The sequence below is a fragment of the Elephantulus edwardii genome, unplaced genomic scaffold (assembly GCF_000299155.1).
Source record: "Elephantulus edwardii isolate Elephantulus edwardi_28Jun2011 unplaced genomic scaffold, EleEdw1.0 scaffold00006, whole genome shotgun sequence".
NCBI classification, from domain to species: Eukaryota; Metazoa; Chordata; class Mammalia; order Macroscelidea; family Macroscelididae; genus Elephantulus; species Elephantulus edwardii.
The window spans coordinates 27,120,901-27,144,158 of record NW_006399756.1 but is presented as its reverse complement, the minus strand read 5'-3'; the positions used below and the strand labels follow the sequence as shown (position 1 = coordinate 27,144,158).

At 47.8% G+C, this 23,258-nt stretch overlaps 1 protein-coding gene across 1 annotated transcript in view; it reads right to left on the bottom strand.

The window, feature by feature from the left end:
• Nucleotides 1-23,258, bottom strand: part of SH3PXD2A (SH3 and PX domains 2A) — a 270,833-nt gene that overhangs the window by 151,251 nt on the left and 96,324 nt on the right. The window contains exon 3 of the mRNA XM_006879958.1: nucleotides 10,343-10,418. Coding sequence (XP_006880020.1) covers nucleotides 10,343-10,418 — 76 coding nt within the window. The remainder of the gene's footprint in view (nucleotides 1-10,342; nucleotides 10,419-23,258) is intronic.

The following is a 23,258-nucleotide window of genomic DNA, read 5'->3' as shown; positions in this document are numbered from 1 at the left end:
GTTCCCTAAAATATGTCCCCAACTAGATCTGTCTCACATACTTCAGGCATGTTGCTAGGAGAGACTGTTCCTTGAAGATGAGCATCATGCTTGGAAAGGTGGAGGGATGGCAAAGGAGAGGAAGATCCTCGACCAGGTGGACTGACACAGTGACTGCAGCGATGGGCTCCAGTGTGTCAGAGATGGTGAGGACGGCACAGGAGAGGACAGGTTTGGTTGTTCATAGGGCTGCTAGGAGTTGTACTCTACCGGATACACTTAACACCACCACCACAACAGCTTGTCTCCACCTCATTGCCTCACCAAGGTCAGACCACTTTCTCTATTGCCACCATGACTCTACAAGCTTTCCTCTGGTCTTATCACTTCACACTTGATGCCCACCCCCCCACCGCGCCCCTCGCCCCCAGTCCATTTGACATGCATCAGTCTGAGCGATCCTTGCAAGAGAAATCCAATCACATTGCTCCTCAGTGTAAAACCTTTCAGAGACTTCTCACTGTGCAGAGGATAGAATGTTCACCCCTTTGCTCAGCCTGGGCCACAGCATCCTCCAGCCTTCTCCTCTCACTCCCTGCATGGTGGCTGTCACACTGAAAACTTCCACAAGCTTCACCGTGTCAGCTTCTCCCTCTCAGCCACGCTAGAAAGTCTGCATCTCCCACCTCAGCTATTTTGCATCTCCCACCTCAGCCCACTTTTTTTGCCCACTTGCTTCTGTTAAGACTTGAGTTCAGTCATTGTTCAACTGTCTCGCCCATTATCTATACTGGAGTGTGACTTAAAACCTCCACCATTCCCAGGGAATTCCAGGACACGTAATTGTGCTCTTGTAAAACCTGTACACAGACCACATGAAGCCTCCCAATAGGAAGAGAGAAAGCTGCATGGTTTAAAATCAGGAAAGGTATTGGGTCAAGGTTGTTTCATTTCCATATCTATTCAATTTTTACGCTTGGAAAATAATACAGGGAGACCTTCAATGCGATGGACCGACACTGTGAAGGCAGCAAGGGGCTTAAGTCAGCAGAGGTTGTGAGGCTAAGGCAGGTTCAGATGGTTTCTCATTCTGTTGTGTGTTGGGCTGCTAAGAGTCAGTGTTGACTTCACAGCACCGAAGAGCAACAATCACCCCAGGGAAGACAGTGTCCGTGCTCTTACACACAGAGTCAGAAGACTTTAGCTGTGGCTCACTTCACTAGTGCCGCACAGTAATTAGCAGGAGTCAGATCGGAGGCCAGGATTTCGGACTGCATGGCTGAGGCACTGTTTCCTGCCTGGTAAATCACACAGGCTTGCTCTGGCCACTGCAGAACACTCATTTCTGCTTAGATCAGAGCTTTCTCGCAGAAGAGATTCCAGGAAACACCCCATTCAGGACGAAGGATGTTCAGGAGGTTGATTCCGTCTGGATTTATCTTTAAACAAAGAAGACATATAGCAAATCGCAAGGAGGGGCCCTGGCTCTTTTCCCAGTTTTGAAACACAGGGATGGCATGGGGAGGGCTTAGGGCCCTGATACACACACACTTTACAAAGCGAACATTTTTGCCTCCTGCAAAGGCAGGAGCTGAAAGCCCGAGAAGCTGGTGGTCCTGATCTATTAACCTGACATTGGGGCTGGGGCCTGGTAGTCACCTGCCTAGCACTCTCTTCAGATCTGTCATCTGAATTCCCGGCTCTCCAGGAACAAGCTCCTTGCTGCTTTTCAAGTTAACACAGGCAAGGCAGGAACAGCGAGAAGCCAGGGTTAAGCGTGGTGGGAAGGGCTGAATCAGCACTGGGAGAGAGGGCAGGCCGAGGGCAGTGGAGCAGAAATGACTTCCAATGTCCAGTGGCAGCCAAGGCGCAGGAGGGGCCAAGGGGCAGGAGGGGCGGGCTCGCTCTGTCAGCAGCACCGCACCTCACTCACTCTGCAGCTTGTCAGGCCCTTTCCACACGTTCGTGCTTGGACTGTCACCATGATGGCTTCATTTCACAGATGGGGAAGCTGTCACTGCAGGCTGGGTGCCTTGGCTGGGCTGTATATAAAGCTTAACGTCCTACATGGGGACTCTGTGGACTAGTCATGAACAGTTCTGCCACATGCTAGGGAGTTTTGGGGTCCCTCTTCCCCTGTGTGTGGTTCTTCAAACCCACACTCAGTCCTGCTGAAGTCACCGTCCTTGCTGTCCCCAGTCTGGTCCCCATCCTCCCTTGCCTGCCTCCTTTTGATCATGCAGCCCCTCAGCTCGTGTCCTCTCTGCTGTTGTTGATCATGTGATCACAGAAGCCCCAGGGGCATGCCACCTGTCACGTTACCTCGTGACTCTTCCTTCCAGCACTAAGCACTGTTGGAAGCCTGCTTTCTCATGCTCTCGCTGGAAGGGAACTTCCTGGAAACAACAACCTGTTAGGGCTTCAGCTGGTCACTGTGCCCACTGCTGTGCCAAGGAAGGATGAACGTAACTCTTCCGAGTGGTAGCCAGAGTACCTGCCCTTGACTACAGTGTGCGAGAGTGATCCTGGGGGGTTGGGGAATAATTCTGGCAGAAGAAGACCCAGAACTTCCAGGAGGCAGGTGGAAAGCTGCTTCTGAGAGGCCTTTAATCTCGTCAGCCTTTTAGAAAACCCAGCAGTATCAGACGGCCCTACTTCTCCTTCTCTATCACAGAGCAAGTCTGGTCTTTCCTGCCATCCCAGGTGACCGGTGGTATCTTAGCCCTGCGGAGCTGCAATCTGTACAGTAACCCAACCTTCCAGGGGCCCTTGGTGGAGGTTTGCTCAGGGTGGCACCTGGTGGAGACACACGGACCCACCCACAACGAGGGAGTGACTCGTACTAGCTAAAGTCATCCCTTCCCCCTGCTTCCTCTGGTGCTGGAACAAACACCGGATTTGCTGACAGGGCTCTTGGGGGGCAGGGAGAGGAAGGCCCTAGAGAACAAACGTGCCTGCAATTCATGGGCACCCTCTTGCCCTTGTGGCTCCAAACTGCGTCCTTATTAGAGGCCGGTCTGTAAGCTGGCGAGACGGTGCACAAGAGCCAGACGCGCCTGCTCTCTAAAAATACACCCCTCAAAGCGAGTAAGGTCACGGGCAGTCTGCAGACTGATGGCGTCCACCTTGATTATGGTTATAGGTTCCCTGTCTCCCCAGGAGACCTGGCTTCTCCATGACTCATCAGCCCTGGGAGATTGAGCACTACGGGGGGAACTGGCTGGGCTGTTGGAGTATGAGGGCCTTCTGCAAGCTCGGGGCCCCGTGCCAGCCAGCGTGAGACACAGATGGCTTTTGAGTGGATGAAAACCTTACACAGCCTTTGCCAAGAGAGTTGCGCTTTCTCAGCCCTTCTGCCTGCCTTCTGAAGTCTCTCGGTTCTTGGTTCTCGGTCACAGTCATTTGCTTTTAATATCAGCAGCTGTACACTCCACTTCACTCCGCAAGGACCATTTCCTCCCAGGCAGCCTCCTTAGGCTAACAAACTCAGGATACACAGGAAGCTTACTTCAGTCCCGGGACAGGCAACAGGAGATGGATTTTCCACAATCGTCTTTTAAAACAAGGCAGGACGCTCCATGTAAACAGTCAGCTGCCCTGAGAGGCTACGGACTCCTCCATGCTTGACTTGACCCATAGTCCCAAAGAACAGCATCTCTGCCCAGGTATCCAAAGTGCGAGAGGCCCAGAGGCACCGGGTACACTTGTTGGGAGACAACCCTCCCGTGTAGAAGACTGTCATTTCTGTACATTGTGTAAACAAGGCATTAAACACTTGTTCTTCCTACACTCAGCTGAGGATGGGCAGGGGGGAATCATAAGGTTGCACAATTTGAAGGGAACAGGGAATGGTGGGTAAGGGAAATGGAAAGATCTGTCAGGGATCTGGAAAGACAGCGCAATGGTGGGCAAATTTCAATGTTAATTAATTCTATAAAATATAATGAATGGGAGTGATTGTATGAAACACAACAAGAATGAAGACAGTGTGAAAAACAATGTATACAAACTTTATAAGCAAGCCCATATAAAATAAAAAGTCATTTAAAAATTTTTTAAAAAGAAAATAAAGCAACAAACTAGTGCTTGTACAGCAGATGTTGTTATGAACCACTGAATTGGACCTGACCCAGAGCTGACCTTCCGGTAGATTTTCAAAGGCAGTAAATCACACGGGAGGAGACTGCCCATCTTTCGCCAGTAGACCAGCTGGTGGATTTGAACCATGTACCTTTGAGATGGCAGTGCAATTCCTTCCCACTAAGCCATCAGAGCTCACAAATAGTGACACAAGATAGAGGGACTGTCTCCTCTGAAAACAGCAGTGGGTTTGCTGTTAGTCTTGGACAATACAGAGTCTCTCTCTGGAGCCCAAGAAGGCCTGGTGGTGCAGTGGTTAAGGGCTCAGCTGTTAACTGAAAGATTATAGCCTTGAACTCACCAGCCACTTGATGGGTGAAAGATGTGGCAGTAGCTTCCCTCAATCTTACAGCTTTGTGAACCCTCTGGGGCAGCATTACTCAGTCCTACGGGGTCATGCTCCTTGAGGCAGAGATGACAAAGTGTTTCATGTACTTTGGACATGTCATCAGGAGGGGCCAGTCATGAGAAGGACATCATGCTTGGAAAGGGGGAGGGTCAGTGCATGAGAGGAAGACCCTTAACGAGATGGACTGACACGGTGACTGCAGCAATGGAGTCCAGCGTGCTGGAGATGGTGAGGCTGGTTCAGGATAGTGCCCAGTGCAGAGCTGTTGTTCATAAGGGGTCTACAAGTCATAGTCAACTCGACAGCACATAACAACATAGAGTCTCTGAGTCAAAACTGACTTGATGATTATGCGTCTGGTTATAGGACGCTAAGAGGCAGGTTTGCCTCTTGTCCGTTAGAAAAGATATGAGTTCCTTAAGCTTTGGCTTCCTCTCCTGTTTCACGCCCATTGTGAATGTAGGCATCCATGTGGACCCCTTGGCATCATCTCCAAGGGCTCGAGGCCGACGGGAACAGGTGCACATGCTGATGCTCAAGCTTGATGTTATCACACAGCGTCATTTGTCTCTGGCCCAGGAATCGTGTACCTTACGTGGGCACCGAAGAACCTGAGTTAGGCTAACTGAATTGGTTTACTCACTGTGACTGAGTTGGAACCTACTCTTGTTTGGTCCTCAGAAGGTTTTTGAGCCTGTACATTTCACGGGACGGGACTGACCATCCTCCTCCTGTGCAGTTGCTGGCAGAGCTAAATCACCAGGCAGATGCCGCTTTTGGGTGAGCAGCGCAACTCCCTAAGAACTGTGCTGCCAGAACTCCGTCACTGGTTACTAACAGGGTGAAATCTAAGACCCCTCAACCATTCACCACACTGTTCCTCATGGAGTCAGTGCCACTGGCCAAACCCCCAAACTCCCAGTTCTGTCCTGCTTCCAGCAAACTCAGATGATGAAAGACCCAGACTATAAAAATATATGTTAGCCAGGAAGACAGACGATCTTTTTTTTTTTGGTTGTTGTTGGGTTTTTTAATTTCATTTTTTTAATTTTATTATTTTTGTGTGAGTGTACTGTCAAATCAGATCTGACTGGTACAGGAGGAGATTGTCCCTCCTTCCCCGGCAGAGCATCTGGTGGATTCGAACCGTGCGCCTCTGGGATTGTAGTTGCAGCTCCTTACCACTAGGCCACGAGAGCTCCCCCTCATTTTTTTTTAAAAAAGAAAAAACAACAACAAAGAACAGTGTTCTCTGCTTTACAAGAAGATTCATCACATGCCTTTTTAAAATAGAAAACAACTTAGGATATCTAAAAAGAGGATGTGCTTTGTCTCAAAAAGCTGAATTTACACAAATTTTTTACACAATATGCTATAAAATAAAATGAAGTCCACCCATATTTTTATTGGCACTATGAATGGCAACAGGTCAGGCCTGGCAGTGGTGTTTCTCAGGGACCATTAGGAGACACCGCCCCCTTCCTAAACACCAGCTGGCAGGCCTATAATAGCACTCTCCACCTCCTTAAAATAAAAATCAACTACTCAACTCTCTAGTTAATTGTGCCAATATCAATTTCCTGGTTTTGATAATGTACTATTGTTGCATAAGATAACTACGAATGATGGGTCTCATGCTTAATGGCCATGCGATGGTGGAAACTGTTCTGACTTCAGCTGGGGATGAAGGCACTTACCCTGCAGTAGGTGGGTGGCACCGAAGGGGAGGTAGGTAGACTGTCTCATATTTTTGCACCTTTCCATTTGAATCTAATTATTTGCAATTAAAAAGTGTAATCAATCTTGTTTGATCTAGAATTAAATGAAGGCAGCATTCTACCAGCCCTGGGACTATCCAATACGTAAACACATTAAGACAATAATGAACTAAATGGTTTGACAGCAAAAATAAAAATTGGTTTCTCAGCACGAACGGCCTGAGTCACATGAAGTGAGAGAGGCCTGAGGGTCTCCTGTGTTCCCATGCGGTTCAGGTCATTCTCCCACCCTAAACAGCATACTCTCAAAGTACAGGACAATAATGACAGTTAGCAGGACCTGGGGCTGCTTGGCCCTCAGCCTCAACTCCCGGGATCCAAGGCAATGCGGAAGGAGGGGCAATGGCAGTCTAACTGAGGGTGGCCCTGGCAAGGCTCCCTGCACACAGGACACAGTGGGAGGAATCTCAGCCCTGCCAGTTAGTGGCTATGTGATAGTGGAACGTGATTTGGCCACTCTTTAGACGGGGATGATACCACCCACCCTGTATCGTGATGGCAAGACACAACGGGGAGGGGTGGAGATTGCCTAGTGCAAAGCTTGATGTTGAAAGAGGTGGACTAAAGGCAAAAGTATTTACATACAACAAGAAAAGGCCCAATTCATGATTGCTCACTATGTCTTCTCAAATTACCTACTATGTGTCCAGGCCCACAACACAAACGGGACAGATGAGGGTAGCATTATCTCAGAAGAAGGTTTCAGTTAGCAAGAAAGACAGATGTGCCTCCTTCATTTTCACATGATGTGAAATTTGGAGGCCCAGGCCTGGAAAGAGTTCCGCTTCTTCTCTCTGCTTCCTTCTATTCCCAGGGCATCCAGGTCCTGGTGTAACAATCCAACTCTTTATGACCAAGAAAGTAATAGGGTTCTCTCTCAGGATACCCTGCTGGAAAACTGCCTGTCCCACCTGGAGCCTCTAACTCCTCACTGCCTTTCCCATGAGCTCTGCAGGCTTCACAAGGCTGATGGCCTCAGGAACGGTGGGCACCTGTGGGACCCGGGAAACAGGTGCTAGTCCAGGTGAAAACACCCAGTGACCCTCAGCAAGGGCAGTTCCTCTACGAACCTTCAAACAGGATTTGCTCTGATGCACAGCATGTCAGACCTCAGCCTCCTTGGCGACCCCCAGGCCTAGTAGCTGTATTGGCTCCTCCTTCTACCACCTTGTTGGCCTTGCCCACAGAATCCTCCCTCCAGAGAGTGCACGCTACTGCAGAATACCCTGGCTCTCCCTAAGAGTCAACAGCCACCACCTGGGGTGGACCTCTTCCGGGAGGGAGCTTCAGACTCTGGTCCCAAGAGATCCTGGCCCTCACACCATTTTTCAAACCCACAGGGTGACCCTGAGCTTGGGGTCACTCACCACTCAGACTTATCAAAAACATACATCCCAAGATCCCAAGATTTATGGCTCATGTGCAGGATTTGTTGTCAAATGATTCAAATGAATCCTAACCTTGGGTACCTTCTCTCCTCCCAGTTCCTCTGCTCTCTCTAGCACCTCCACACAACCGGCCAAACTTCTATGAACCCTCAACCAGGAACCTGCGGCCAGCTGGGTGAAGGACCATTCTCCTGTCTCTCTCACTTGGCTGAGAGTTCCTTAGGTGAACGAAACAAACCCAGTTCTTCCCCGGCTTACCACATCATCCCAGGCCTCACCTGTGGGGATGTATTCCTGGCCTGGCACAGGTCAAGCTGCTCACAGATGCCTACTGATTGGCTGATAACAAGGTGCTCTTTTTCTGGGGTGCAGCACAATAGTGGGAGAAGGAAGCTATTGTTTTTGAGCAAACATGCAGCCCTCATACCCCCCTGGGCCAGGCCAACTGCTGGCAACAGGACACCTTGGGCCTCATGTTAGCTCTGGGATACTTCATCTTAAAGCATCTCAGCTGGGCTCCAAGGCCTCTGATGGGCAAAGCAGAAGACTGTATTAGAGCAGCAACTAAGGACATTATGAACATCTAAAGATGCAGGACGTTGCGAATTCCCTCAAGACTCAGTTGCAAAGCCAAGCAAGGCACTTAGGTCATCCTACATCCATGCCAACCTTGACAAAGAACGGCAATTTTCTGCCCCCTTGGAAGTAAGCTTAAGGATGAGCTTCTTCAAGCAATTTACAGACTAGCTCTGGTCTTCTCCAAACCATTGGGTCTGGAAGTTAGTTCTAACATTACTTATATTACGTTAGTTCTAACTTTAGCATAAACTCAGAGGACAGGCAACAACTGAAATTCTTGCCTTTTACTGTTTTTAAGAGGAGGGGATGTGTAGAGGGCACCTTTCAGAGAAGAACCATGAAGAATATGGACCTAGATTTGTTTTCAAGTCAATTAACATGCATGGGCGTTGGCCAAGAGCATGCCAACAGCTAATGGGATGTTGACTGGCTTCTTGTGAAGGTCCCATTAGTTGGTCTTGTTTTGGAGGTTGGTCCATGGAAGTCCAGGGCCCAACAGTCATCAGGATAAAGTAGGTTCAGAAAGCCGAAACTCGCTAAGGAAGGGCACTTCCCTAGGGAGTCAGCCCATCCCATCCATCAGTTTAGGGAGAGACAGGGGACGCAGACAGCCAGAAGGCAGGAAGGACACGTTGTTTAGGAGATCTGGAGTCATGCTCCAGATTTGCCAATCTTAAACTGTGTGACCATGGGTGAGTACTTAACCTCTCTGATCGCCAACATCTTTGTCAATCAGAAATCATAATGCATGTGCCCAGTACTGACCTCGTCTGCCCCTTACCCCACCACTCCCCACTGCTTTTGCACCCCTATCCTTCCCATACACATACACCATTTTTATTTTGGGGGGCCATTACCCCACATCCTTTATTGCTGCCAAAACCATATGGGCAGGGGGCAGGACTGGATGGACAGATACCGCCCCCTACCCATACCCCTCCTGTGTGTGGTTCGAAACTTTTTGTTTTTTGGTTTTTTTTTTTCTGAATAAAAAAAGATTCTACTAAAAAAAAAAAAGAAATCATAATGCATACTTCCGTATGAAAGTTTGTCTATGACGGCGAAAAAGCACCTTGTAAATGACAACTCTCAAATGTAAGATATCACTGTAACAGTATGCTATGGTGTTCCTGAGAAGTGTGCCTTTAGATGGCACTATATAATCGATAGCTTTAAAGTTGTTCCGAATGGTAGAGTGCTTAATGGTCAGATGGAGCTGGGTTCAGATCCAACCAGCAGCATCACGTAAACTCTGAGCCTTGGTTACGTCATTGGTATAATGGTGACATGAGAATAGGAGGAGATTAGCCACAGGGGGTGTGTTCAGTTAAAGCTAACTAAGATCAGGAACTGGGATGGTGCTATCGTCAGGCACTCAGCTGTTAACCGAAAGGTCAGTGGTTGGAATTTGCCAGCCACTCTGCAGGTGAAAAGACCTGGAGAACTGCTTTTATAAAGATTACGTCTAGGAGAGTCCACGAGACATTCCTGCTGTAAAGGGTTGCGAAGCATCAGAATCACTATAAAGGGTCACTATAAAGGGCCGCTGTGCATCAGAACCACTATAAAGGGATGCTATACATCAAAATCACTATAAAGGGCCGCTATACATCAAAATCACTTGATGTGATCACTCAGCGTGATGAGACAGGAGACAGTGGATACAGCCTAGTCTTGCTCTCTAGTGGTTTGGTTCTTCATCTTCCTATAGGAGAACTTGACCTGTGAGCATCTTCTAAAAGGGAAAGCACATTCAGGGAGCCTGAAAAAAAAAAACTCCCCCTAAAAGTGGCATGACCAAGGCCCAGCAGACATAAATGTGGAAAGGCGTGAAAAGCCACTTTGTGCACAGTGGCCCCCAAACCTGGGGACTTTTAAATCCCCCTAGGGCACCTATAGGGAGCCCTGCTGGCCTGGTGGGAAGAAGCTACACCACAATTCAGAAGACAAGCAGCTGGAATCACCCAGCTGCTTCACGGGAAAAAGATGGGCAATCTCCTCCTCTGTGGTAAACTGCCTTTGAAAACCTACTGGAGGGTTGCTTCCAACTTGATGGTACACAGCAATGACAACAGGGAACTTGTACGATGCAGAGTCCTGTTTCTAAGGATGCTCCCCCTGTGGCTCACCTGGGAGGAAGGGGATGATCCTCTGCTTGGGGTCCTTCTGACCACCTTCGATGGGAAACTTATCCAGAAGCTGCATCTGAGAAGCCAAACAGAAGGAGAGAGTTCAGAGATTAAAGCCCTCAGCGGTCCTGCCCCTCACGGGCACTGCCCAGGCCCCCCTGTCATCACATGGGTGAGTGATGCCTCAAATCCTTCACTTCACAGACGATTAGAGAGCCCTGGTAGGTCTGGGAGGAAGGCCGGCGGCTCTCTGTGATCAAAGGGGCGTCTGGACCCTCTGCAGAGGGGTGGGGGCTGGAGGTGTCTGGAGATGCCCTATGCAAGGCTGGGGGAGCACCTAGCAGGCGTTCAGACCAGGCTGCAGGTGGGCTTTGAGAGGCTTCTTTGGGGCTCCTTTCTTTCATACTTCATCAGCTGGGGTGAGCCCTGAAGCTCTCCCACCCTTCTTCTGAGCTCTCCTGGGACAGGACAGGGAAGGCCCATACTTCACACAGACCACCCACCTTCCACAACTGCTCTGTGGAAATAGACCCAGATGTTATTTTAATCACAAAGCCAAAGCCATCCCATTGCCCCCACTGCTGGAAGACCCCTCCTCCGTTTCCTATATCCCCATCCGGGGAACGCTGCTGGTGTCTGGAGCACGCCCACTGGAAGGGTTTCCAGGAGTCTGGAGGAACAACTGGTTTTCCTCCCGCTATTCTGGGATGAAATGCTGTATCAAATGGAAAAACACACAGGAGGCAGGATGGATGAGCGTGGGCCACCACGTGGGTGGCTGGTCTCCCTTTCAGGGTGCAGGTAGGAGGCTGGGGCAGGAGTGGGGAGAAGCCACTACTGCAGCTGAATTGATTCTGACTTACAGTGACCCTCAAGGGCAGCACAGAACTGCCTCTTGGGTCTCCTCCTGCTGCCATGGACAAGGCACTCCAGGGCTGGGTGGGCCCACTGGAGAAATAAGGAGAATCAGCACCATGACGGAGGACGTCCATCCATTCATTGATGTATTTCTTGAGCATCTATGCAGGCACAACTCTGGAGGCAGAGTGTGTTACACGTGATGTTAACCAACGGAGGGTCACTATGTTTGCACTGATTCAACAGCAGTGGATTTGGTTCTGGGAGTTTTACTCAGAGCTCTGAGTGCTAAGAATATGGCAGCTATGAAAATAATCGAAGCCCTTGCCCTCACTGGGTGCTATGCGCATGGATGGAGATAAGAGATAAATAGTAAACAAATACATATGCAATAGGCCAGAGGGAGAAAGTGTTGTGAAGAAAATTAAAAAGGTGGTATAAGTAGTTGTGTACTATCATGTCAGATTTGACCCACAGCTGACCCTCCAGCAGGTTTTCAGCGGCAGTTAGTCACACGGGAGGAGACTGCCTATCTTTCTCCCACACAGCAGCTGGTGGATTCAAATCATGTGCCTTCAGGATTACAGCACTGCTTCTTGCCACTAGGCCACCAGAGCTGGGGTTATTTCACAGGGCTGTGAGGATGGGCTTACCAGTGTTGAACTGAGACCTATAGAAAGTGAGGAAACAAGGTCTTTGGAAATTGAAGAGGGAGAATGTTCCAGGCAGAGGGAACAGGAAGTGCAATGAGCTTGGGAAGGCCAGGTACGACTGAAGTGGAATTAGCAAGGCGTATAGGGAACAAATAGGGAGATCCAAGAAGCAGGGCAGGCCAGGTTATGGAAGGTCTTGAACTGAGAAGGGAAGCCCTGGAAGCTTCAGTGCAAAAGAAAGAGATTAATCGATTTACATTTGAAAGTATGGTTCTAGCTCCATTTAAAAGAATGGATCAAAGAGTGGGAGCAGAGAGACCCAGTGATAGCCTAACTATGGTCACCTCGGCTAGGTTGTTAGTATTGGAGCCATGTCTCTATGTGTGTGCATTTAACTTCATCCATCCATTCATCCATCCCTCCATCCCTCCATTCATCCATTCCTCCATCCATCCATCCAACCCTCCATCCATCCATCCATACATCCATCCATCCATCGATTCATCCACAATTATAGGATTCTCGCATATAGTCATTACCTACTATGCACAGGCTACTTGGAATGCAGATGAAAGGCGGGCCAACAGCAGATTCACTAAAAACAAGACAGAGACTGCACCATAATTAACTTTCACTTCCCTGAATACAGACTGGTATTTAACAAAAGCCGGCTCATGAGTTTCCAAACCCCAATGTTGTAAATCCATCTCTCAAACAGTTAATAATTGCCTGGCAGGTGTAAATATAACCACTGGGCTGTGAGACTATAAACTTGTACTTAGGATTTTAAAAACAAATTTTAATGAAGTACTAGGGAAGGGGAGAGCTCTAATTTTCTTTTTCCCTCAGCCAGGTTTCTAATTTTGTAAAATTCATTTCTGTATTACATAAGTCATTCGTGTTCACCGGAGAAGTTTGTGAACCTTTGATCTGGTGCCTGAGAGAGACAAGCAGACAGACACTGGTGTGATGGGGAATGGTGAGCACCTGGGAACAGGGTCCTGGAGGACAGAGAAAGGAAGTCAGGGAAGGCTTCCAGGAGGAGGTGAAGCCAGCTGTGTCTTGGTTAAGTGACAGTCACACTTCCTGTGTCTTCTCTGCTAAAAAAAGTAGTTTGAATTTTCTCAATAGGATCAAGTATCTCCAGAAAGCTGGGGTCATCTGATAGCCCCTCAACTAAGAGGGCAGACTTACATTTTATCCCTAATCGGAAGGAGGTCTCTGGGGAGTTAGGGGACACCTTGCAGCTGGTCTCTCTTCCGCTCCTTTTTCTGTAACAGACCTTCCCCTTCTGCTACCTCTGGCCTGGTTCAGGTCCCTCAGAGGCCAAGACAAGCCCATCTGCTGCAGGTCCTCTCCTGAGCCCTGAGGCCCCAGCTGGCCTGCCCCCTCACCCCAGCCTCCTGATGCTGGGCCAGCCACACCTGTCACTTGATCCTGCCACCTCAGCTAAGCCAGCAGAGTCTCAGAGTCTGCCCTCCTCATCACCCCCATGGCCCACCAGCCAAGGCAAGAGGAAACAGCTCACCAGCTGCTGAGGACTTGTTCTCTGCCTACAGTTCACCTTTCAAAGCAAGCAAATTCCCCCAGGCCCAACTCAGACTCCTGCAAACCAATAAAGGGGGCCCCATGGGGTTCTCTCAAGGTGCCCGCGACGTGGGGGGCTGCAGGGCTGCACAGCTCAGTATCTCTGCTCCACACACAGCAGAGTGGTGGGCGGTGGGATAAACATCTGGGGCCATGTCTGATATACAATCCGGTAACACCCTATTCGGGGAGCAGGAAGGCTGCAAAGCAGGTTCTGTGACTTCAGGTGTCCAGTATGAAGGGTGGGGTGCAATAAAGCAGCCCAGAGGTTGTCTGGTGCATGTGGGCAGCAAGGAAGGCAGCTCTGCCTAGCATGGAGTTCTGCTGTGGCCACCTTGGTGGGGCGGAAGTGGCCTCTGTCCCTCCAGCCAGGGCCTGACTCAGGCTGGAGCCAAAGCAGGGCCTGCTGCCAGGGTCTCTCTTTGGAGTGAGAGGCGTTTGGCAGATGCAGCCCTCCGCAACCACATCAGAACTCCGTAGCGTGTGGACGCCAGGGTGTTTATCTAAGGGGTGGGTAGTGTGAGAGACACAGGACAGCCTGGCTCCAAGAGCCAGCCCGGCCGGAGAAAGCTGATTCGGCAGCTCACCGGGGCAGGGCTCAGCAGCAATAAACACTAGGACGGAGGAGGGCGGGCCGGGTCCAGCTGGGGCACATCTGTAACCCTAGAGGCTGACTCCTCGCCCTTCCGACAGGGTGGAGTTGCCAGAAACTTCAGCTTTGGGGCTTCATCCTCCAACCCGCCTCCTGTGACCCTTTCCAGCTCAAGGAGTACAGCGAGCATCACTGCAAGAGGCTGGGGGACCGCTTCCCTGATGCAGCGATTCTTCAAAAGACACAAGGCTGCCCTGACTCTCAAGACCATGAGAAATCAAGAGACACTTCAAGATGCATTTGTGCATTCTACTTCCTGAAGGCTTACTAAATGCCAGGCGCTGTGTTTGGTGCTGGGGACACACCAGGAATCAAGAGACAGAGAGAAAACATGATGATAGTGCGGCACATCTTAAAGCTCTTGTCCCTTACACCCTAACATGTGCTCCCCACTCGCCCCCATTCCTTCTGTGGGACTGATAGGCACCTGCTCAGAGAGGCACACAAGCAAACTCCCTTGCTCTGCATCTCAACAACACTCCTGGCTCCTGTTACCGTCTCAGAGCTCCATGCGGTCTTACATGTCTACTCTTTTGTATACATTAATCTGATTGCCCAACAGGAAGTATCCAAACGCCAAATAGTTTCTTTTCAAAACAGCTTTCTTGAAACATAATTCGCATACTTGACTCATTTCAATGTACAATTCAACGGTCTTCAGGATATTTTATGATGAAACCTCATGCCATTTAGCAGTAACTCCTTTTCCCCCATCCCTCTCCACTGTCCCACCAACCAACCAACCAACCAACCAACCAACCAACCAATCAACCAACCAACCAACCAACCAATCAACCAACCAACCAACCAAACAACCAAACAACCAACCAACCAAACAACCAACCAACCAACCAACCAAATGCACTGCCTTTGAATTGATCCTGACTCAAAAGTGACCATCTGTTAGGTTTCCAAGGCTGTATGAGACTGCTCCTCTTTCTCCTAGGAACCAGGTGGTAGGTCTGAACCGTTCACCTTTTGGTTAAGGCACCTAACATGTCAAATATGACACCTCCAGGCTCCTTCCCCATAACCCTGGATAACCATTATTTACCTTCTCTTTGTGTCGATTTGCTTCTCTGGACCTTTCCAACAAATGGCATCGTATAATATGTGGTCTTTTGTCACCAGCTTCGTTCCCTTTCAGAATGTACCCATTCTGTAGGGTGTCTAACAAGCTCAGGGAGTGCTGAGTGCTGGAGTTAGAGCATTTGGTTACTGACTGAAAGGCTGACAGTGTAAAGTCACCCGTCGCTCCACGGGAGAAAGATATGCAGTCTGCTTCCAAGACGATTACAAACAGCCTTAGAAAGCCCATGCGGCAATTCCCTGACCTACAGGCCTGCTGTGAATCAGAATAGATTTGCTGGCCATGGGTGGTGGTATGTATCAGTATTTAATTTTTAATTTAATTTAATTTTTAATTTCCATCCTTTGGCTATTGCAAACAGTGCTACGATGAATGTACATATACATATATATTCATAAAACTTACTTTTTTTACTGTGGTATGAGTGAAAACATACAGAGTAATGTTTTCACTCAACCATTCATATGCACTTTGCTTTAAGATCAAAATTACAATATCTACAATGTAACTGCACTTCCCACTTCCTCCCTATGATTCTTGTTTCCATTAATCCTATCTCTTTCTGCCTTCTCAGATTTATGCTGCCTTTCTGACACTATGTGGTTGGTTGGTATAAGTTCTGAGTTTCTCCCTTGTACCACTGTTTACCTTGTAGGCCTGTCTGCTGTTTGACTGAGGGTTGAATCACAGAGGTGAGTTTTGTTGCAGGCTTGAAGGATGACTAAGGGCTGTGTCTCAGGGGTTCCACCACTCTCTATCAGACCAGCAAGTCTGGTCATTTTTAGGACTATTGTGAGCTTTTTCCCATATTTTCTCCCACTCAGGACCTTCTACTATATCCCTTTTAGAACAGTTAGCAGTAGTAGCTGGGCACCATCTGGTTCTTCTTGTCTTAGCATTGTGGAAACTGAGGTTCACATAATCCATTAGTTCTTTAAAATAATTATCTATATGCATCTCCCTTCTTTGTTTCAGACCCAGAACAAGGGATCGCCAGCCTCTCCCAGAGGAGGCTAAGTCCTAGGGTGGGCAGCACTTTCACAGAGGGGCCCAGACTCCTTGCAGCCAACCAGGCAGGGACATGGCCAGCAGAAACTGCACTCTCAAATAGAATTATAATGGCAACAGCAGTAATAGAAAAACAAATAGAAAGTGTCGCTGCTATTGGGAGCCCTCCAAGCCCACTACCCACAGCAACCCTATGAACAACAGATCTGAACGCTGCCCTCTTTCACCCTCTTCACTATCTCCACCACGCTCAAGCCCCTTGTTACAGCCACTGTGTCAAGCCACCTCCTTGAGGGTTTTCCTCTCTTTCACTGACCCTCTACTTTCCCCAGCATGATGTTCTTTTCCAAGGACTGGGCCCTAACAACATCCTCAGAGTATGTGAGATGACGTTTTCCCATCCCTGCCTCTAGGGACCATGCTGGTTGTACTAACTCCAAGACAGATTTCTTTTCCTTCTCTCAGTTAATGGGATAGTCAGTACTCTGTTTTAGCACCACAATTCAAAAGTATAAATTCTTCTTTGGTCTTCTTTATTCATTGCCCAACTTTCAGATGCACAGGAAGCATTAAAATGTCTTGGCTTAAAAAAAAATTCAAAATGTCATGGCTTGCATTGGTCTTTAAAGCAATTCTCTTTGCTCTTAAGCACTTTGGAGAGGTCCTTGATAGCAGATTTTTCCCAGTGGAACAATTTTTTTTTTTTTTTTTTTTAGTGTTACTACCATGGGTGTTGACTGGAGATCCAAGAAACAATAGGATATAACAGTAAGAAGACAAATACTGAGTGATCACTCTGTGTACTGTGGTAGGCAATCAAATAGGATCTTAACCCCTCAAAACTTCTCACAATAGGACAATAGGTACAAACTACTGGCCCCACACTGTTTGGAGCATAGAAAAGTGAAGATAATAAGAAGTTTAGTCCAAAGCACTCATGAAGATGAGATCAGAAGAACCTACATGGTGCCCGAATATTACCACTGAACACTTTGAAAGGATCATAATAGAAGATCCTTCTAGAAGTGGAAAAAAATGTGGAACAAAACTCAAAAGTCATACAGAAGACTACTGGCCTAATAGAGACTAGTAGTACCCGGGGACTATTCTTCAAGTCTGAAATGGAAATCACCTTTGTAATTCAACTTGCAGCCAAACAACAGACTGCCCTATGTTAGTGGTAAGGAGCTGCACTGCCAATCTAAAGGTCCACAGTTCAAATCTACCAACTGCTCTGTGGGATAAAGATGGGCAGTGAACTCGTGAGTTTTACTGCCTATGAAAACCTGCTGGAGGGTCAGCTTTTTAGACTGGATGATACATTAACAACATGAGGTGATCAATAACATCGGAGAGGAGCACACTCCTTAGAACAGCTCTAATCAATCATACGAAACCATGAGGTAATTCTCAGAAGGCAGGAAGGGAAAGCAGGGCAAACAGAAATGAGAAACACAGAGGGGAAATGGGAAGAGTGCTGCTATGTGGGGACTGTACTCAATATGACAAAAAATAATGCGTATAACTTGCTGGAAGTTCTCTTTAACATTTCACTCAAATCACAATGACAGTTTTTAAATAGCTTCTCATATTGTATGTTTGATTAGCTTCATGTTTTATAAATGAAGTAAAACATGCATTGTTTCATATCAATCCATAGTTTTGTTTTTTAAAATCTGATTTTAAAACGGGGCAGCAGAATAAGCACGTAAGTAGGTAGGAAAACTGACATTTCACTGAAAGAATTCAACAGGATGTTTGATCCTAAGAACTAGAATGAAATGCTTCATTAAAAGGTTGCTGTATTTTCCCTGTTCTTTTATCATTCCTTCCTACTTATTTTATTAGGCCCTTTCACTTTGGAGATGACCCTGGGTAGCATCACTATTCAGTTAACCACACCCTGGAGTCAGTTAGAGGTACCTCAAAAGAAAGGCCAGCAATCTACTTTAAAAAATATATAAAATTAAACAACCCCACTTTTGAAAACCCTCTGGCAGCCTGGTTGTAAGGAGTTCCACTGCCAACCCAAAGGACTGTGGTTCAAATCCATTAGATGTTATGTAGGAGAAGGATGGGCATCTCCTTCCATGTGCTTTGCTGCCTCTAATATCCCACTGGAGGGTTGGTTCCGACTCAATGGAACATAAGAACTACAACAGTTGTACTCTGAAGTACGGGGTGGCCGTAGTTAGGCTGGATGGCAAATGGCTTGGTTTGGCTCTCACTGTGGAACGTTAAAGGGAGAGGAAGATGAGGGTGGAGACCTTAATCTAATAAATGTTCATGCCAGTGTGCTATTCACTACCAATTACTAAGGGACACTTTCCAAAGACATAATACTAATTGCGGCCAATTAAATGTCCCTGCTCTGACACAGCGCCCTCATCCTTCTAAGTACATCCAGTGATCAGGAACACAAACTTTGTTTATATCCTGGGTAGCTGAGTCAGAAAGAGCCCTGAGGAAGTCGAAGCAAGCTGACAGTCATGGCTCTGCCATGGTAACACGGGCAGTTTCCAATGTACCTCTTGGGACACAAATGTCCTCATTAGTAAACTGACAAAATTGCACTAATAGATGATTCTCACTACCTCTCGAACCAAAACGAACCCCTCACCCTGGAGCGGATTCTCACAGCAATGCTGCCGGCCAGAGGAGAACTTCCCCATCAAGTTTCTAATCGTTATGGGAACAGACGGCCACATCTTTTCTCACAGAGTGGCTGGGGGGTTCAAACGGCCAACCTGTGTTTTAACAGCTGAGTACTTAACCACTGCACTACCAGGACTCCTCGCTGATGATCTCTAACACTCGGCAAATAAAAATAAACTGGTATGTAACAAATTGTATACACACACACACAGAAGTCAGAAGTTATACAACTTGTCTAAAACATACAGCAAGGGAGTAACTGAATCAGTAATGACCTGGGCTTCCAGAGTTATAGCTTCCTCACTGGGGGATAAACATCCAGAGAGTATCCAAACTTAAACAGGATCGCTTAGAGAGTGTGCAAGCAAATGCACAGGCGTCCCTTTGCCACAACGAGGTCTAACACAACCATCTTTATGATTGACCTAATATTTTTTGTTGACTTCCTCCCTAGTAAAACTTAAACACTTACTCTAGCCACATCCAAAGCAGTAATACGCATGAAATCACAAGTTTACAGATGTGTTTAAATATATATATATATATATATATGTATTTCTAGCACACATTAAACTACTGAAATGGAAAATGTTTGCCCATTTGCTACCAAAAGTCACTTCCTGAGTTCATAGAGGAATCTGCACCCCATTTTTGAAAACGTAACAAGAAGAAGTGGTGAGTGGCTAGTACAGCCGGATTCAAATATACTTCCTCATCTACAAAATGGGAACAGCGACTGAACCTGCGTTGTGGGAGGATTAAGTGAGATAATGTGTGAAGGATGCTTGGCAGAGCCTGGCACAGCCCGAGAGGCACATTATCATTACTGTCATCATCTCACTATTGTTAGGACACCCAGCTGTGTCTCTAGTGCCAGCGAAAGTGCTTAGGAAGCTATGTCCCTGAGGTCAGGGAGGCTGCTAAGGGACACTCTGGGAGGTGTCCTGTCCCACGCTAGCCTGGCCATGAGAGTCCAGGGGCCCCAGAGGAGCTGCTCAGCTGGCGTGTGTAGGTCGGGCTTGGGGAGGAGGCCTCTGGCTTTTCCAGCAGCTCATCGGATGTGTGGGCCCGGCAGGGGCGTGTTTTGCATTAAACATGATAGGGCTTGGGCTGATGGCCCAACGTCATTACAGAGCCTGCTTAAATAAAAGCAAAGGGCGTTTATTGAAGAACAAAGACAGAGACCAAGAATACTCATAGTCACAGAGTGAAGATGATTGTTTAAAGACTAAGGTGAATCTGACTCAAGCCATGGTTTTTTCAATCACTTGCTATGTATCTGAGAGCTGGACAATGAATAAGGATGACAGAAGAGAAATTGATGCCTTTGAGCTGTGGTGTTGGAGAAGAGCTCTGAACATCCCATGGACTGCCAAGAGAACAAACAAATACATCTTAGAAAGGGTGCAACCAGAGTGCTCTTTGGAGGCAAAAATGATGAGGCTTTGCCTCACATACTTCGGGCATGCTACTAGGAGGGTCTATTCCTTGGCGAGGAACATGATGCTTGAGAAGGTGGAGGGTCAGCAAAGGAGAGGAAGATCCTTGACCAGGTAGATTGACACAGTGACTGCTGCAACGGGCCCTGGTGTGTCAGGAAGTGTGAGGATGGCACAGGATAGGACAGGGCTCAGATCTGCTGTTCATGGTGTCACTATTGGTCATCATACTCGAGTCAACGGCACCTAACAACAACAATAGTAACATTGCTTCCTCAGTCACACAATCACATGTGTTTATCTATTGCTAAACAGGACCCTCTGGGCACAAGCTAGCTCATCTTCCATTGTTTGACCATGATGACAAAGACCCTCCGGGAACAGACTGTGATAGCTTATCCCTGTCGGACTTCAGAGAAAAGGAATGTCATCCTTAAAATACACGGCTGAGTCAGTGACAAGGCTAAAGGGCTGTCTGCAGAGGCAGCTTTAAAAAAATCCAACATGGATCCCAGATTCATGCCAAGATTTTCACACAGAGTCAAGCCTACAATTTAGGATTGCTCCTTTTACATACACCAAGTGCCTCTGACTTCAGATGCTCATACGGTCAATGGCAAAAGGCACGAGCAGATGTGCAAAAGGATGTCATCCCAAGCGGACCTCGTCAAACCCTAGAAAGCTTCCATCTGACGTCTGGAAGGCGGCCCCGGAGGCTGCTGCAGGAGTTCATCATCCAGACAGCCACAGTCTTCGTCATCAAGAACAGAAAGGCCTCTGAGGGTCTGCCCTTATAACTTTACTATCCTTGACCTCCTCAGGCCCTTGAGCTTTGTCCCACAAACATGAGGTCACCCATTTACTCCAGCTCCCCTTGGCCAAGAAGTAAGGGTATGACATCAGGGCAGTGAGCTGACCCCTGGAAAGCTGGCAAACTGGTACTAGAGCAGAGACTCAGATTCTGTCACTTGCAAGCCTGGTCCCCGGGAAGATGTGTGGAGTGTCTCTATGACTCTCAGAGTTCGAGACACGGTTTCCCACTCTAAGACTGCAGCGAACATCCCAACCTCCTCTCCAGCAAACCATTATGTCAGCCCTTGGCTGCTAGCTGGCCCCTCTTTCCAGGAAGGTACCTGGGGGCTGGAAGAAGGGGCAAAGAAGGGTGTGTGCTGGGTGGTGGGAGGGACAGGGCTGGCGAGTTCATTTGAGGCTGAAAGGAAGAATTTAGACTTCCTCCTCTGGGCAGTGGGAAGCCCCTGGAGGATTCAGAGCAGAGGAGTGAGGTTGTGAATGTGGAATTCTAGCAAATAAATCCAGCCAGCATACAGGACGGAGCAGCGGTGAACAAGCCATCTGTGTGTGGGACAGAGCACTGGAGAGATGCTGGCATCAGCCCAGGTGTTGGGGCGGGGGACACTCCCCCACAAGGAAGGAGGTCCAGCTAGGATGGTCTGCCCACACAGGGGATGCTTTCCGGCAGGCCTGACTGTGGTCTCCCTGTTTCCTTCAGAGGGTATATAAATGGGAGTGACAGAGAAAGGTGCTTCTGGGGGGTCTCCAGCTAACCCCTAGTCTTGCCAGAGACCCCTTCCAAGATTTCTAACCTCCCCCAAGCTGACTGACACAGCTCTCTCCCACAAAGACCTTCAAAGCTCATAAAAAAAAATAAATAAATAAAAATCAAGGGGCTCTGAAGAAAGGAAAGGAGAGCAAGCTTTAATCTTCCCAAACACGAGGTTTATTTATCCAAATAAATAGTCACAAAACAACTGTGACCCCCTCCCCAAAGTATCTTTGTTATGCTAGTGATACAAGATTGGTGTGGGGTATGTCTTGAGTCAATCTTTTAGAACATGTAAAAGGATTACAGAAGCAGATACAGAGAAAGAGAGAGACTAAGTCATATAAAGACTGCCCAGAAGAAGCAGCTCAGAGACAAGGACTCTTCTCCAGAGCTGGCAGAGAAAGCCTTCTCCCAGGGCCAGCACCGTCAATTCAGCCTCAAGCTTCCCATACGGTGAGAAAATAAATTTCTTTATTAAAGCCACCCACTTTTGGTATTTCTGTTACAGCCGCACTAGATAATACAGAAAAAACTGGCACCAGAAGAGTGGAGGTGCTGTCCATCCATTCATGCAATGGCATTTGACTCACAGCTGCCCTACAGGACAGAGCAGAGCTGCTCCAGAAGGTTCCCAAAGCCGTCAGTCTTTATGGAAGCAGATTGCTTCCTAGTTCTCCCTACAGTGGCAGGTGGACCAGAAGTGTCAACCTTTCATTTGGAAGTCCAATGTTAGTCCACAGCACCACCAGCTATCTAAAATGTAGACCAGCAGTCAGGAAATCAAGAAACAAATTGCACTGGGAAAATCTGCTGTCAGGGACCTCTCCAGAGTACTGAGAAGCCACGATGTCAGTCTAGAGACTAAGGTGTGCCTAATCCACACCATGGTCTTTGCAATTACTTGTTATACATCAGAGAGCCAGACAATAACTAAGGATGATAGGAGAAGAATCGATACTTTTGAGTTGTGGTGCTGGAGAAGAGTCTTGAACATACCATGGACCACCAAGAAAATACATAAGTCTGTCTTGGAAAGGGTGAAATCAAGTTTCTCCTTGGAGGCTAGGATTTTGAAGCTCTGTCTCACATACTTTGGGCACATGGCCAGGAGGGACCAGTATTTGGAGAAGGACATCACGTTCGGAAGGGTGGAGAGACAGCACAAGAGTGAAAGACCCTGGATAAGATGGACTGATACAATAACTGGGGCAATGAGGGTAGGTGTGTCGGAGTCAGTGAGACTGGCTCAGGATAGGACAGGCTTTAGAGCTGTTGTACATGAGGTTGCTATGAGTTCCAGGTGACTCGACGGCACATAATAACAAAAATGAGAAGCTGGAAGAATTTTAAATTGTCTAAAACCAGGATTTTCCTTGAAGGCAAGTATTCTGAAACTTAGTCTCAGATACT